The sequence below is a fragment of the Thermochaetoides thermophila genome (assembly GCF_000221225.1).
Source record: "Thermochaetoides thermophila DSM 1495 unplaced genomic scaffold scf7180000011816, whole genome shotgun sequence".
Lineage (NCBI taxonomy): Eukaryota > Fungi > Ascomycota > Sordariomycetes > Sordariales > Chaetomiaceae > Thermochaetoides > Thermochaetoides thermophila.
In genome coordinates this window covers 275,335-289,772 of record NW_006383032.1, presented here as the reverse complement: position 1 = coordinate 289,772, position 14,438 = coordinate 275,335, and the positions used below count along the sequence as shown (strand labels likewise).

Genomic DNA, 14,438 nt, shown 5'->3' with positions numbered 1-14,438 from the left:
CGGGGCTAGACATAGAGATTTTTCGCTGCAGGTTGGTCTATTCTCTACTAGATGTCTTTTATCTAGATTTGCTTTTGAACTAAACCGGCTACTTTCTCTCGCAACTCCATAATATGCACACCATATTACCTCTCCTCCTCCTCCCCCTCCTCCTCCTCTCCTTCCCTCAAGCCACCATTATGTCCAACTTCCGATGCGCCAAGAGCAAACAGCCAATAGCTAAGCCAGCCAAGCATGCAATATTACAATAAAAGAAAAGAAACCTACGCCTTCTGTCCAGTAGTACCATCAGCCGGGCAGCGGGCCGGCTCATCATCAAAGAACGGTTCATTTATGCTCTTGCCCTTCGCCATCTGCTCCCTCACGAGCTCATCCCAACGCTTACGGCAGGTTGAGTTGCCAAAGTGATAGCTGCCGCCATGTTCAACGATATACTCGGCCACCTTCTTCCACGGGACTTTGGCCGAGTTGAGGTCGGGGGTATGGGCGAGGGCGCGGACACCTTTCTCTAGGAGGCGAAGCTGGGAAGCGTTAGCGACTGTTCATGATGCATAACACAGTAGAAAATGGTGGGGGGCGCTCACATCCAGCTCGGACCACTCGGGCTTCCTAACCCGAGCCTCTCTGCTCTTTGTCAACGTCCTGTACCTCCCACGCAGCGTGGACTCGGCCTCGGTGAATCCGCCCATGCGACGGATCTCCTTGTATGTCAGCCCTTCCCTCTTCTTGGTAACAAGGAACTGATCCTTCGACATCCGATCTGACAGCTCGAATTTGATCTGGGGTACTTCAGACCAAGGTTCACTACCAAAGGGTTGAGAGGTACACCGTAGGGATGGTAACGAAGGGTCAAGAGCTGCTACAGTAGTTGGGGAAGGAGGCATCCGTGGGGCAGGAGCCAGACGCGGCATGCTCTTTGGCTTGGAGATCGTCTTGCGAGACAAGCTTGGTGAGGGGGACCGAGTGTTGGAGGGGCGACCCTTGGTCTTGGAGCTGGATGAGGACAGGACGGTGCTGCCCGATGGCAGGACTGTGCGTTGACTCTTGCTCTGGAGGAGCTTTCTTGTTTTTGAAGTGGCCAAGGTATTCTTCGGAGACTCCAAAGCAATATCGACCTTCGCAGCAGGCGGCAACAAGGCCGGCTCGGGGTAGACCGAGCATGGGGTTGGCGACCGTCTCAAGCGCAGCATTTTAGGAGACACAGTCTTGTCGTCGGTAGCTGAATCATCCCATGCCACATCGACTCCGGGTTGACCTTCCACGAGGGCAGGACTGGTCTCCGACGGCGACATGCTCCAGGCCTGGCTGGACTCGTCATCGAGGACTATGGGCCCAAGGAGATCCGACGAGGCACACAGCTTGGAGTCAGGACTTCCATGATCCGTCGTGTCGCTGTCAGGAACAGAGGGAATGCCGCTGAACACTTGTTGCGGAATCATGCTGGCATGTACGCCGATGGTGTAGCTGCCATAGTTGAACGCTGGGGGGGGGTTAAGAATGGATGGGGCGTGTCCCCATACTGCTTCCCCCCCAGGAGCAACAAACGGAAGGCTATCTGGCCCTGTTGCTGTGATGCCTTGCCAATATGGAGACTCGAGAAGTTCCGGACTGACAGGCACGCTGGCACTCGAAGACTGACACACATCCCTTGGGCCCGTTGTCGTGGAGAAATGCGAGACATGAGATAAGGGAGATGTGCGTGAGGTGCAGTTGGACATCATCGTCGCTGCCTGTTGTTTCCCGAGATGAATCAGTCAGTTTGGTGACTCTCCTTGGACAAAGAACGAGTCACTGAACTCACCAATACTTGGGTGTTGTAAGGACGGCCATAGGACGCCGTTTCTTGGTTCTCCTGCTCCTCCTGTTTGAGTCCAGATTCGGCCCATCCAACGGCCTTCATTTGAATATGGCTGAAAGGCATTTGGTGAACTCGCTGTTGGAGGATGCGAGCAGCGTTGATGCTTTGACTTAGATCAAAATGCCACGACAAAAGACCTGCAGCTGTGCCTTGGTCGAAGTCATCGTCATCGGGAGGAAGCACGTCCACCCTGCGGGGTCGGGCCACACTCATAAGCATTCTGACAGTCCCTTCCCCTCGCCGTGGGGCTTCAGCACTCTTTTCAAGATCTTGTGACGTCTACGTCCCGACAGCCAATCTACTCTCTGTCTTCCTGGCGGCACTTTCTGCCACCGCTTCTTCCTCCTTCGCTCTTCCTTCACCGCTGCTTTGCCTGCTTCCTCGACCTATGACTTGAGGGTGTAGTGATGAGCCCCGCTGGGTCGAAGGAGGATCTGATCCAACGTGATTCCCGATGAGAATCGTCGTCCTTCGGGTTGCTACCTCGACGTGCCGAGCGGTCAAGTCCAGTGGTCTTTGGTTCTGGTGCGGGTCTGTGTGGGTTCCCGCTGAGGGGAACGTTTGAAAAACACTCAATGCCTGTAGACGGCGAGCTTTTCTGCCTGATCAGTCGGCATCAGTTGGATGAAAGGGACACTTGGGAGCCTTAGCCGAGACATACTTCCAGACCCAAAGGCAGAACAACGATACTTCTGTTTGACAGTCAATGACAATATGGAGGGAAGAATGGTTTACGATGGCTGAAGAGGGGCAACAAAAGTAAGTACGCAATCGCTATTACCCAGACAAGTTCCTATTGAGAAAGCCGAATATCTGGGGAATGAGGAATCAACGACACCTGTTCTCTCAGCATCTGGAATTGAGGAGTGTCTAATATCTTAAAAGAATCAGAGCCATACTCATGGCGGCACCCCAGTATACTACGATCTAGGAATCACACTCCCTCCTTGCAACTCGGCCGCCCCTGTCATTTTTACAGAACACTGGCAACGACGAAGCCGTTTCGGTTTGCAACGGGAACCATTCTCAAAAAGGACAGAAGATCATCGGGAACCCGGACGAACCAGCTTGATTCCCGCGGCCGAGCCGTCACTGCCTTGACAGTGGCAGTCATCGTCCATACGGGAGTAATGCCGACCCTGCTATCAAAGAAAGAAAGGTCGGCCCGGCCTAACAGGAAATTTGGGGGCTCTCACCTACAGGACTGCAGTAAAGCTCTTCTAGCGGTGAAACAGGGTATCTAGATGCTTGGCTGCCTCGGAATATGGTATGATGCATGCAACCCCTGAAGATGTACGCTCTCTCATTATAGACGGCGAGAGAACATGTTCCAGGAGATGCAGGGAATCAAAGTTTTCCGAAGCTTTCGTTCCTCCGCCAAATGTTGGTAGATATGACGGCTACATACGGTAGGCCGGCGACTCAATCCTTGGATGCGCCGAGAGAAGGCACCCCACTGTGGGTGGCCAATAGCCAGAGGTGTGGTTTGATTTCTGAAATCTCCGTTCTGCAAACGAAAGTCTTAGGAAGCCTGGAGTTCTCAGCTCACCAGGGGGTGATACTTGGACTACGTATTGTCCTAGCCCGGGGCATCTCATACCTAAGCCACGTCTAATCTGATGCCGGCTCCACCCTAGGATATCTCCGATCGGCGATCTACCCGTGAAACCGATCTAGCCTGTTGCCGATGTTGGTATGTGACCAAAAGAAAAGAGAGGTCCAGATTACCATGAGAAGAATGCATGAATTCTGCGGAGAGGTGGGGTCCATTTCTGCTTTTGGCTTTCCAAGGCTAGCTGGCCTTGCCACAGCTCTGCAGCTGCGGAGAGATCAACTTTTGCAGTACCAGACGGGCCAGTCAGTCGTACTTCTGCAACCTCCTTTGCATGAAGAACCACTGACATGTTGTGCACATGCCGATGCATGTACAGTTTGGTGATACCAACAACGCCAGTTGATATCCGCTAACACACCGCGCTATGGGATAATGCAAGTAAAGAAGCAAACAACCGAGGTATCACAAATCCAGATTTACCGGAACTATACCCACAGCAACGTTCTCAGGCTGCATGACTTCCTTTCTTGGTGTCTCGCGTAGGTGGCAATCGAGGCGAAGGCGACTACAATGCGTCAGCTGCGTCTTGTAGCGAGACATACATAATGACCTGCCAGAGCTATCAGCTGGAAACTCCTAAATATGCTCCTCGCACGATGGTCTCACCATGGATCTGGGTATATTTACCGGCAGGCTTTTCTAACATATACCACCAGAAGTCTGCTAGCGCTGGCTTGTCCAGCTACATTCGCTCTCTGCCAAGCACCTCTGACATGCTGCTACCCGGGCTCCAACCGCCTGGGCAGGTGGCTGATGTATGTGAGGAGGCCGCCGTCCGTTTTGGTCCAACGATCTACCAGGCGTGGGAATTGCGGGCGGAAGGCTGGGGCTGGAAAACTGTCCCCCGAAAGCCATTTTCATGCATACGTCTGGATCTGGATGGTGAAGTAAGGGGGCTTTCACTGCTTTGCACACGTGTAACCATCTTTGGCTACTTAGCAGGTATTGTTTCCCTTCTTTTTGACAATGATTCCTATTCCTCTCTCTGGTTTCCACTGTTACCAGATGGCAACTTCTCGGGAAGACGGTTGAAGCGGACGGGATAAAATGGACCGAAGCCAGCAAGACGATGATGGAGTGATGACACTCATGCCCAAGTGCTGGAGAGAGGCTGGACGACACACGGTTGTAAGAACAGAAAGTAGTAAAACAACTTGGCAGACGTACTAGATTATGGTGGCCGATTCCCAATTTAGAATTTCCAGGCGAAAAAGAGCACAGCCTTTTAATCCCCGATGCTCCATGTCAATCTAGCGTTTGGCATCTGACGTCAAATGGGAACGCACTGAGGTCTTAAACATCCGTTTGTATGTTCGAATTCTCAGCCCACAAGTCAAGCTTACAATCTGTCGATGCTCATATGTTCATGGGTATTGTTCCGGGCCAGCACCCCACTCACAACCCTTCTCAACATTCTGAGTTCCTATGCAATGTGAATGAGAAAAGAATACAGAGGAAGAGGCGGTGTCGTCTGTCGAGTGTCGATCCCTTGGGTCGCCATGAATAAGTTTCCTAAGTCTGGCATCAAGTTCCTCCTTGAGATTGGGCAGAAATGCGTGTGTACCAGCGCTTCAGCCTGTCCGCAAGTTCCCCGGGTGTGGCTCCTGCAGAAGACCAAGTTGGGTACTCCTACTCTCTGCATCTGAAAATGAGCGGGGTTAATCGTGTCAGATCTCACCTCCAAAACGTTGAGGCCTGAGGACACCTCTTTGAACCACAAGGCATTTCCGCAGAGCCCTTGCAAAACAAGATGCAACATCGCTTTAGCCTGCAAAATGGTTTGAAAATGGTCTCTGATGTAAGCGGGTACCTAGATTCGGCTTTGGGCTCCCTTTAATCCGTTTGTCATGTTTTCAACACCAGCCCCCCTTCCCCTCCTTCTCAAGAAGACCTCCCGCTTCTTCAACAGTTAGGGTACCACGAAACGCCCAAAACTCGGCCAAAAGAACCTGATTGATGCTCTGCTGTTTGCATTGTGATGCCGACGAGATGGAGATCACGGTGTGTCCGGTTAGGACACCGAGAATCTCGGCCATATTGCGGAAGAGCATGGATATGCCAGTTTTGACTGTGTTTTATTCAAACGGACGAGCTCTCGGGGGTTAGGATCTGGGAAATAAAACGATGGTTTACCGGGAAGAATCTTCGAAAGGACTTATATCCGCTGCACTAAAGGTCAATGTTAGTAAACTACGTCAAAGCTACCAAGGATGATCTCCCTCAATTTGTCAGCTTATATACGATGTTGCATGCTTCTTTAGTATTCTACCATAGAACGGTAAAAGTGTCCTGATCAAGGCACAAACCACATTCCCGCGCTTAAGCAAATGAAGCCAAGTTGTACTTACTGTAGAATTGAACAGTTATCCTCAAAAGCAAGCAGCTATGTGCATTTTTCCGACAAAAATTCAACATTCAGCTTTATCTCTTGAAGTAAATGTCAAGAGGAGTGATGTTGCGGCTCTGAAGTCCAAGACATGATTCAGTGGTTGTTTCGGAACCACATGGCAGCCACCCGCTTGGAGAATTATGAGCCACATCACATACAGTACACTGCACTGGCAACTTTGCATCCATCAATCAAATTGTCCTCACCAGAGAAGTATAATCTGTTGGTGAAATATGGAAGATAATACCTCTCTAATTGTCGTGAGTCAAACTGAAGGACGTGTTGAATTGATGCATAAGCGACAAGAGCTTAAAGTCTGCAAGGCCAAAATCTTGCCATGTATGCAGCTTTTTGAAGAATTCATCAATTATGTCTGAGGCTGTGCTTGACCTAGACCCGTATATGTTTGCCAATATATCATGAAAGATACTGTACGCCCTGTTCCATTGGATTTTCCTTACCACCGCTGCCGACAGTGAAGTCAAGTCCAGCTTTGTGTCAAGTCATCGTTTGCCCTTTCCTTGCCACCCTCAATTTTCATCAACATTCCCACAATTCTTGCCTACCTAGACCACTTAACTCAAGGTTACACAAAGACTTCTCACATCATCCATGCCAGTAAGGCTTGTCACATACATTACCATCCTTTCATTCACTTCCCTTTGCTGGCACGTCGGGAGTCCACCCAGTTGTCATACTTCATGTAGTCCGCATTAACGTTTCCACGATGCTTCCCAAGCGGCTTTTCCTCATACTTCTGAACCTTCTTATTGACCTTGTAGTTACGTCCCTCATGCCAAATGTACCAACTTCCGGCAAGCATGCTGCCAAGAGCAAGGGTCGAGATCCTATTTCAGTCAATCAGCAGGATTGTGCCTTGTGGAGGGAGGCAATAGAAAGAAATACGTGTTTGGACTCAAGATACCGGACGGTCTAGCCCTAAACCGAGTGATATCCTCTGACCCGGTTCTTGAGCTCCGCTTGGTCGGGCCGCCTGTAGCAATGGGCCGCATGGTGCTGCTTTTGGTTGTGACAAATGTTACCATGCGACGTTGGATAGGAGTAATAACAGTCCTTGAGGCTGCTGAAAACCGAGTGGGCAACATAATTGGAGGGAGACAAAATGCCATTTGAAGCAGCTGTATTGGTGTTATACTTCGAAGTGCTAGTCTTGATGGTGACGTAGGAAGCTTCCTGCTTCACTTGTGTTGATGTTGGGGTTAACAATGTTGTGGCTGAAGGCTATGGTTCCTGGAGATTCTTTAGGGTATTATGGACCTGTTTACATCACCCATATGTGATGACGCAATATCACAATCACCTCTATCTCCTGTCAACGGGACACGGTTCTAATGCCTGTAACACTAACAAATAGAACCGTATACAGCTTTCAATGAACAAGTACTTTGAAAAGGCAACAACTATAAGTTGGACGTTTGAAGCAAGAGACATCCGATCGTCAACTCCAGCATGGCCAATTCTTCGAAGTTGGTCGGCAAGGTGGAGCCGCCACATGCAGTTCCTACAATGATCTCTTGTTTGGGGGTCAGTGTTGTCTTAGGCAAGCCCTGTCAAGCAAGTGGGGAAACTTTATTGATCCCACAAAGCTCCAGAACAGGATCTCTCTCCTTCAGCTTGCACCGACCTTCTCTGAGCATTCATGTCTCTGGAACAATAGCTTTACTCGAGTTCCCAAACATGCAAAATACTACTCCTAATCTAGGCCTTATGTTTCCTCTTTCTGATAAGTAACAACAATGCCAAAACTCCAACACCAGAAGCCACATACGCTTAAACTATGTCTTTTGCCCAAAGAGACCATCAACGCACCATCGAAAGAATGACATAATGAACTCCCAAGATGATCACACAGGCGTTAATACCGGTCCTTTGAGGCTGTGCAACTGAGGATCTTTTGGCAGTCCGGTAATAATATCGAGGGTCGCGAATTCCGGGAAGATTGTGTAGGCATGGACTGTCCTTCAATAGTCGAATTAGTTATCTTGTCGATGGATTCAACCGAGAAGAAAAGTGTTGGAAGACTGAAGAGACAAAATGACATCCGGTGCTGAACATCACTGCAACATATGGCAGCCACAGCCAGTTGCGGTTGTACCGGGGCAGGTTGGCCAACCGTCCATTCGATAGAAGGGTTGTTCTTGGCTGCCATCATGAAGCCAATTGAGAATCTTATCGGAGAGGTTTTCGGAGCAACAAACCCAAAGCGTCACAGCGGGCCAGGTGCACGTTTGCATTGCAGGTCTATATCAAGGACGACTCCTGATCAGGGATGATTACTGTTTGTTTACTGGAGTGGTTCTAGCCAGGGCTCACCTCCCAAATTGGTACAACACTATGTACCGGAAGGAATCAGTCTTTTGAATGGGATACCGGTAGGATGACCATATGCTGTAGAGCTCCGGGAAGTGTTTCTTCACCAGAGTATCGGCAGCCTCGTCTATCTAGAAGAAGGCACTCCATTTCGGATGAAACTTCAAACAGCTCTGACATGCCTCGGCCCCATTTTAGTATGTTGCTGCCCCTGGACCAAGGGATATGTGACGGGTGATTGGAGGGATGATATCTGGGAATGAAGCTGTACTTTCTGATTGTTGCTGTTGTTTTCGAAGCTAAGATCGAAGTGCTCAGTTATGCTCCGATGACTCAAAACCTAAAAGTGCACTAAAACAGTACAGAACCATCAATATCAACCTTTCACTCCTCTTCAGCCTGCCCATTTCAGCGTTTCATCTTCCTCCGCTACCGGTATCTCTTCCCTAGCCGTTTCTTTTCCCATGTCTTTTCATGCTTTTCTTTTATTTCATCATTTTCTGCTGGCTGTTGTTCACCAGCCATCTCATCTTTATTTCCACCCTCTTCTTCTCCCATCACCTTGTCTTCATCTACCCCAGATGCCTTTAGACTTTTTTTTGTCTTCCTCCTTCACATCAGCTTCAGTTTGGTCATACCTAAAACAGAAACACTCCGAAGACTCCTCCATCCGACAATGAGTATCTGGCGTCGTATCCTCCTTTGGCTGCGCCTTATCTTTCTTCATCCGCTCTAGTTTCTCTTTCACCTCTTCCACAGCAGAAGTACCTGCCCCTTATTGAGATGGAGATGCCGCCCTCTCTTGGGAACTCTGCTTCTTTTCCTGACCCTTGCAGACCCCACAGTAATATTTGGAATGAAATAGATCTCTGCGGTGAAGTCTGCACCGCTTGCACTTGTGGCCCTTGGGCACTGTTGCCCGGATATGTATCGTGTCCCGGTCACAGTATTCAAGAACGCCTTCCCAGCCGAGCTACCACAATCATAACAGATCCACTTGTGTTTTTCAGACTTTATCAACATAAACGCTCCCTCTATGGATGAAAAGAGCCGCAGGGATGTGAGGAGAGGGTGCCTATGAAGCTTCAAATGATTTGATCGAACTCGCGCCGAAGTCTGGACTGGCCCAACAGCTGGATATCTGCCCACAGCCGTCGCAAATAAGCTTGACACATAATCTCCCCTCCCCGAAAATGCGTCGTTGCAGCCGCATGCCTGGGTACCCCTTCTGGAGGAAGCATATCGCACAGCACGACAAGGTCATGCGCTTCTCGCACAAAGCCCCAGGAGCGGAGCACGTATCACGCAGACATATTTCTGATGCATCTGCGGCACATACAGTAGTGGTCGATGAATTGCATTGCGCCGGCAAGGTTGCAGAAGCGCTGCAGAAACCAAAAAGCAAGCTCAGGGGAGAGAACAATCTTGTACACGTTCTTCTGCTCGTCAAACCAAAGCTGTCAGTGCTCTAGGACCTGGGCCTCGGCACAGTTAACGTAGTAGGGCCCTAGCTGGATGATCTCTGCAGGGAAGGGACAGTTGAGATAGTTTAATTTCTTTGACCGAGTTGGATTCTGCTGCTGGCTAAGTTGGCCTCAGGCAGTAGCATGAACCGGTCAATGTTGTCGTTGCTGTTGTTGGGCATCCGGAACAAAACAAAACTGAAGTCAGACATAGGCAGCACAGCGCCAACATGCGTGGCTAGCCTTTATGCTTCACTTGAGATCTGGTAGAGTAAAGAGAAATTTGTTTATAGGACCTCTACTTCAGTTTGATGCTCTTTCCCCGACGATAGAACGCTTCTGAGACTGATTCTGCTCCTTAGCCCGGGGTGATTGAGTCTCTTTCCCACTTGGTTGAGTCTTGTTCGGGCCTTTGGCTCCAACTTGAGCTTCCATGGTTTCTGCTTCCCTCCAACCGTAGTCTGAAGGTTTTGCGTCCCTGTGGACTTTCGCTGTTCTTCTTAGCTGAAAGTGCTGATATTTCAATATCTTCTCCTAACTATGTTGTCGGGCGTTTTTGGTGCAGCTTTTTGTTTGTTTGTTTGTTTGTTCCATCTGGGTCAACTATCGCCAGACTTGACATGCAAGACCATAGCTCTCTTTCCAAAAGCGGGACACTTCTTCAACAAATGCACATGCCTCTAAATTTTCATCTTCAAGGTTATTTTGGGATAGGAACAGGTCAATGGTTGCAGTTGTCTTGGCTTTGGCTTCCATTAAATGGTGCATGCATCTTTGTGAGGGCACATGAAGTTCTTCAGCTTTTGAGACATGGGTCTTAAGCGAGCCCCCAAACACCCCGGAATCCACGAACAGCAATACCCAACTAGGTTCTCAACAATACCTAGTAGAAAATTTTTCAGAGGGAATAACTTGATCTGAAAGCCATGTATGTGCACACTCTGGCTTGGCCTTCACTCTTATAGGACCACAACTATAATATTACCAGGAATAAACCAGCCCTACATAATGTGAAGAAAGGAGATGGAGTTTTTGATGCTTCTCGTATTAGCTGAAAGCATGCATGAACACTGTTGCAATGACAGTTACAATAACCAGCCGAGCTCTCACAACCTATCTAAGATACATTTACCACTCTGGGAATTTCGGGATACTCCTTCCGTAGCTAAGGGTAAGCATGATAGCGACATGCAACAGCATGCAAACCAGCCGCAATGGACGACTATACGAGTTTGAGTCTCTATAAATAGCTGGTATGTCCCACTCTAATGGGTTGGAATAACTGACATCTTAAACTTATGGTTTTTTAACTGTGACCTCACCATTGAGTCAAGGATCAACAGTTTGGTCCCCAAAGACGAGATGCGACTCACTTGGATTGCACTACCCTTTGTCGCGAAGTAAGCAGTGGGATCAAAGTTGAATACGCTGTAAATGCCCGAGCTAATACAAATGTTGCTAGATCCGTCTCGGCACGTTGCTTGTCGACGGACCAAGCGGGCAACTCTCCAACCACCCTGACTACATCAGTGTCTCCAACAATAACAACTTCCTCCAGCAGCACTGCTATCACCCTACCCGATTCATGTACCTTTCGGCCCACGCGGACCATTTGGGGCAGTATTGGGTGTCCCGTCACCTGCACCACTGGCTTCTTCATTAGGGATGGTACGAGCCATCATTTTCTGATCAAAAAGAGATACATCCCACAGCTTTATGAAGGCATTGTATTTAGTGGTAGATTCTGTAAATACTAACAACTTGCAGTGGGAGTGACGCTTCCGTGTGGATGCCCTACACTGGCGATCGAAACACACACGACGACTGTTTGTGCAACTACTTCTCCCTGCACTCAAGTGTTGACAGGCTGGGGCACGCCTATTATCAGAGAGAGCTGCACGACCACTACAGCCAGTGCCGCAGACACACAGCTGACAGTGACATAAGTCGTCGAGCTGCTGCCAACCGTCGGTCTGGGCCTGGATTGAGAAAGATACCTGAGCATTGAGGGGAGGATGGGGCATGTTAAAGATTGAGACTCACATGGCTTAAGCACAGACTCAACTCGCAACCACGACATGAAGAGGCATTTCAAGTTGCGGAGGACATTATGGATTGGCCGGCGAACTGGAATTTAATTCCATATTTATGCTGATACAACCATTATACTTCTATCATTGAGCTCTTTGTTGAATTGACCTTTGAAACCAAAGATCTGATGGCGCCAGGTTAGCAACTCGGAAAATTGCGGTTGAACCATCGCCTGATGCAAATCGCAAGTCAGAGTGCGATACGTTGCCAAGATCTTGGCTCCAAGACCACTCACTTCTGGAATCAGGGTCAGGGTTAATGCAGCAGGTCAAGCAATGCCAAGCATGCAAACCCCACCATCTTGACGAACGCGCCCCGCAATGGCGGGCCAGTCTGCATTTTCCAATCCCAATCTGATTCGAAGACTCGGCTGTCAATTGCTTGCACCTCCATTCTTCCCAACTGCTCCTTATCTGACAGCGATCGCAGCCCTTGAGTCAACCCGGTGTAGCGGCATAGTTATCCGCACACCTTTAATGACCCCTCCTATCCACCGACTAACATCTAAACAACAGACTGTCTAACCATCTCATCGCCGTCTAACGGAATCAACTGTCCTGGTGGCTGTGACTGCCAAGATGATGACCATTGAGAAGAAAGATAGTGATGGAGAAGGGGAACCTCCTGTCACTCCCGCATGTGCTTCTAAACAGCCACTAAAGCTCGAGTCTATGCCTCCAGAGATCCTGACTCTCATCCTTGAATGCCTGATCCCCGAGCAGCCCGAGATTGGCGAGACACGCCCCGTCGCCTACGACAAGCTGATGGCCGATGAGCCATGGTATCACTTCACACGCTGTCGCCGTGGACTAAACAGTCTATGTCGCGTCTCGCGTAGGATGGCGGCCCTCGCCCGCCCATGCCTTTATCGTACTATTGCCCTATGGAACGAGGCTTCGATGTTTCTCCTCTTTCGCACGCTCCTCGAGAAGCCCGAATACGGTGTCTGGACACGCTTTCTGTCCTGTCATCTGACTCTGAGCCGCAAAGACGTCATCCGAGAGATGCGTCGCTTGTTGGTTAAATATGGGCCGACCCTCAAGTTTGCGACCGGCGACAATATTACAGTTAAGCGTGCCAAAGACTTTATCGAACTATTCCGGACAATTCTTCCATTGACGTCGGCCAACCTCGACTACGTCCCTCAGATCATTCTCTACCTTATTCTAACGTTCTTAACAAGGCTGGAAGTCCATCTCTTACAAGTTCCGATCTGCGACGATGAGGAGGAATACGATGTTTTCTGTAGGCATATGAGCGTCGCCAGAGCGCTCTACCCTGAAGGCGCGCCAGAAACTCCATTTACTCACGTACATACCCTTCAATTACAGGGTGATCCAGAACTACTTAGCCATTTCGAGGACGAAGATTGCAACTGCGAGATTCCGGAGATCTGGGGCACCCAGCCACGCCGCTATGCCCGGTTGTTCTCCGCATTCCCCAACCTAACGACACTCGAGGTCAGCAGCGACGACGGCATATGGTCCAACGAGCTGTACGATTGGGATCCCGATTTTCACCATATAGGCGGCGATGAAACGGGGCCGTACCTCAAGGGCATCCGTCATATCTTCCTCCACAACAGTGGCGCTTGCCCGACCGATCTTTATCACCTCCTTGTCAATGCACCACAGCTCGAGACCCTCTACATGGCTCCGTGCCGCGATGGTTACGATCGCGACAACATGGTTGACGAAAATAGCATGGAATTGCACCCGGAGGCCCTTGATGTGGCTCTCTCTCAGCATGCTAAGCACTTGCGCAACCTCGATGTCAGCTGGCACGACGTCTCCGGCTTCGAGCCGCTCATTGGCCCCGAGGGTGGGCGTCTCGCCTCACTAGCAACCATGGGCACCCTCGAGAAGCTCTGCATCCAGATGGCCATGCTCTACGGTACACCCGCAAACGTGGCAACTATGGATCTGATTGACCTGCTGCCGCCCAACCTGATCGAGCTCGCCCTCGAAGACTGGTGGTGGCACAACGCGTCGCTGCTCTACGAGCTCCCACACTGGGACGCCCGCCGCAAGATCGAGCACTACACTTCACAGCAGAAGTACCGGGCGAGCGCGCTCAAGACGCTCTCGCAGTTTGCGCGCGACGTACGTGTCAAGCGGCTGCATAAACTGAAGAAGGTCAAACTGGTGTGCAAAATCCCATGGACGTGGATGATGGAAGATGCGGTGCCGCTCGAGTTTCATTTCGAGGATATCAAGAATATGTTGCTGGCCAAGGGCATCGACTTTGAGGTGAGCTCGGATGAGATCGAGGAGCTTAAGCCTGAAGATGAGGGGTATTTCGGGACATGTCCTCGGTCTTAGAGGGGATCTGGACTTGGAGCGATCAGCGCTCTTCTCTTGGAGCTGACAGGAGTATAGTTTGAAAGTATGGATGTTGGGTTATGTACGAGGCTAGTGCCTCTTTGTGCATGGTTATTATAAGTTCCATATGGAGTAGTCAAATTGGGAAACACATGGGCCGGGTTACGGGATACCTTGTCTATTGTCTATGGAACGAACGGTTGTGTCGGCTTTATGATATGCTTTACCATCATGGTGTTTGGGGTATTCAGTAGATGGCATCTCTGCGGTTCAGGATATGGGCATAGAGTATTGCTTGTCTAGAGCGTCAGCGTTTATCATCATTAGCATGAAGGGGCTTGCGTNACCATAAGCCTTTGCTTCAGTATTT

The 14,438-nt window shown here is 49.8% G+C and overlaps 3 protein-coding genes across 3 annotated transcripts; 1 reads left to right on the top strand and 2 right to left on the bottom strand.

The window, feature by feature from the left end:
* Nucleotides 1–125: 125 nt before the first annotated feature.
* Nucleotides 126–2,077, bottom strand: CTHT_0021840 (uncharacterized protein; the record flags this gene model as incomplete). Its single annotated transcript, XM_006692590.1, has 4 exons — nt 126–219; nt 268–521; nt 585–1,730; nt 1,802–2,077. 4 exons carry the CDS (start codon nt 2,075–2,077, stop codon nt 126–128), a joined length of 1,770 nt encoding a protein of 589 aa, XP_006692653.1.
* Nucleotides 2,078–6,514: 4,437 nt separating this feature from the next.
* Nucleotides 6,515–6,875, bottom strand: CTHT_0021830 (uncharacterized protein; the record flags this gene model as incomplete). The annotated part of the gene is made up of 2 exons (XM_006692589.1): nt 6,515–6,710; nt 6,769–6,875. The coding sequence occupies 2 exons, from the start codon at nt 6,873–6,875 to the stop codon at nt 6,515–6,517; spliced, it is 303 nt and encodes a 100-aa protein (XP_006692652.1).
* A 5,450-nt stretch (nt 6,876–12,325) lies between these two features.
* On the top strand, nt 12,326–14,068 carry CTHT_0021820 (uncharacterized protein; the record flags this gene model as incomplete). The annotated part of the gene is made up of 1 exon (XM_006692588.1): nt 12,326–14,068. One exon carries the CDS (start codon nt 12,326–12,328, stop codon nt 14,066–14,068), a length of 1,743 nt encoding a protein of 580 aa, XP_006692651.1.
* Nucleotides 14,069–14,438: the final 370 nt, after the last annotated feature.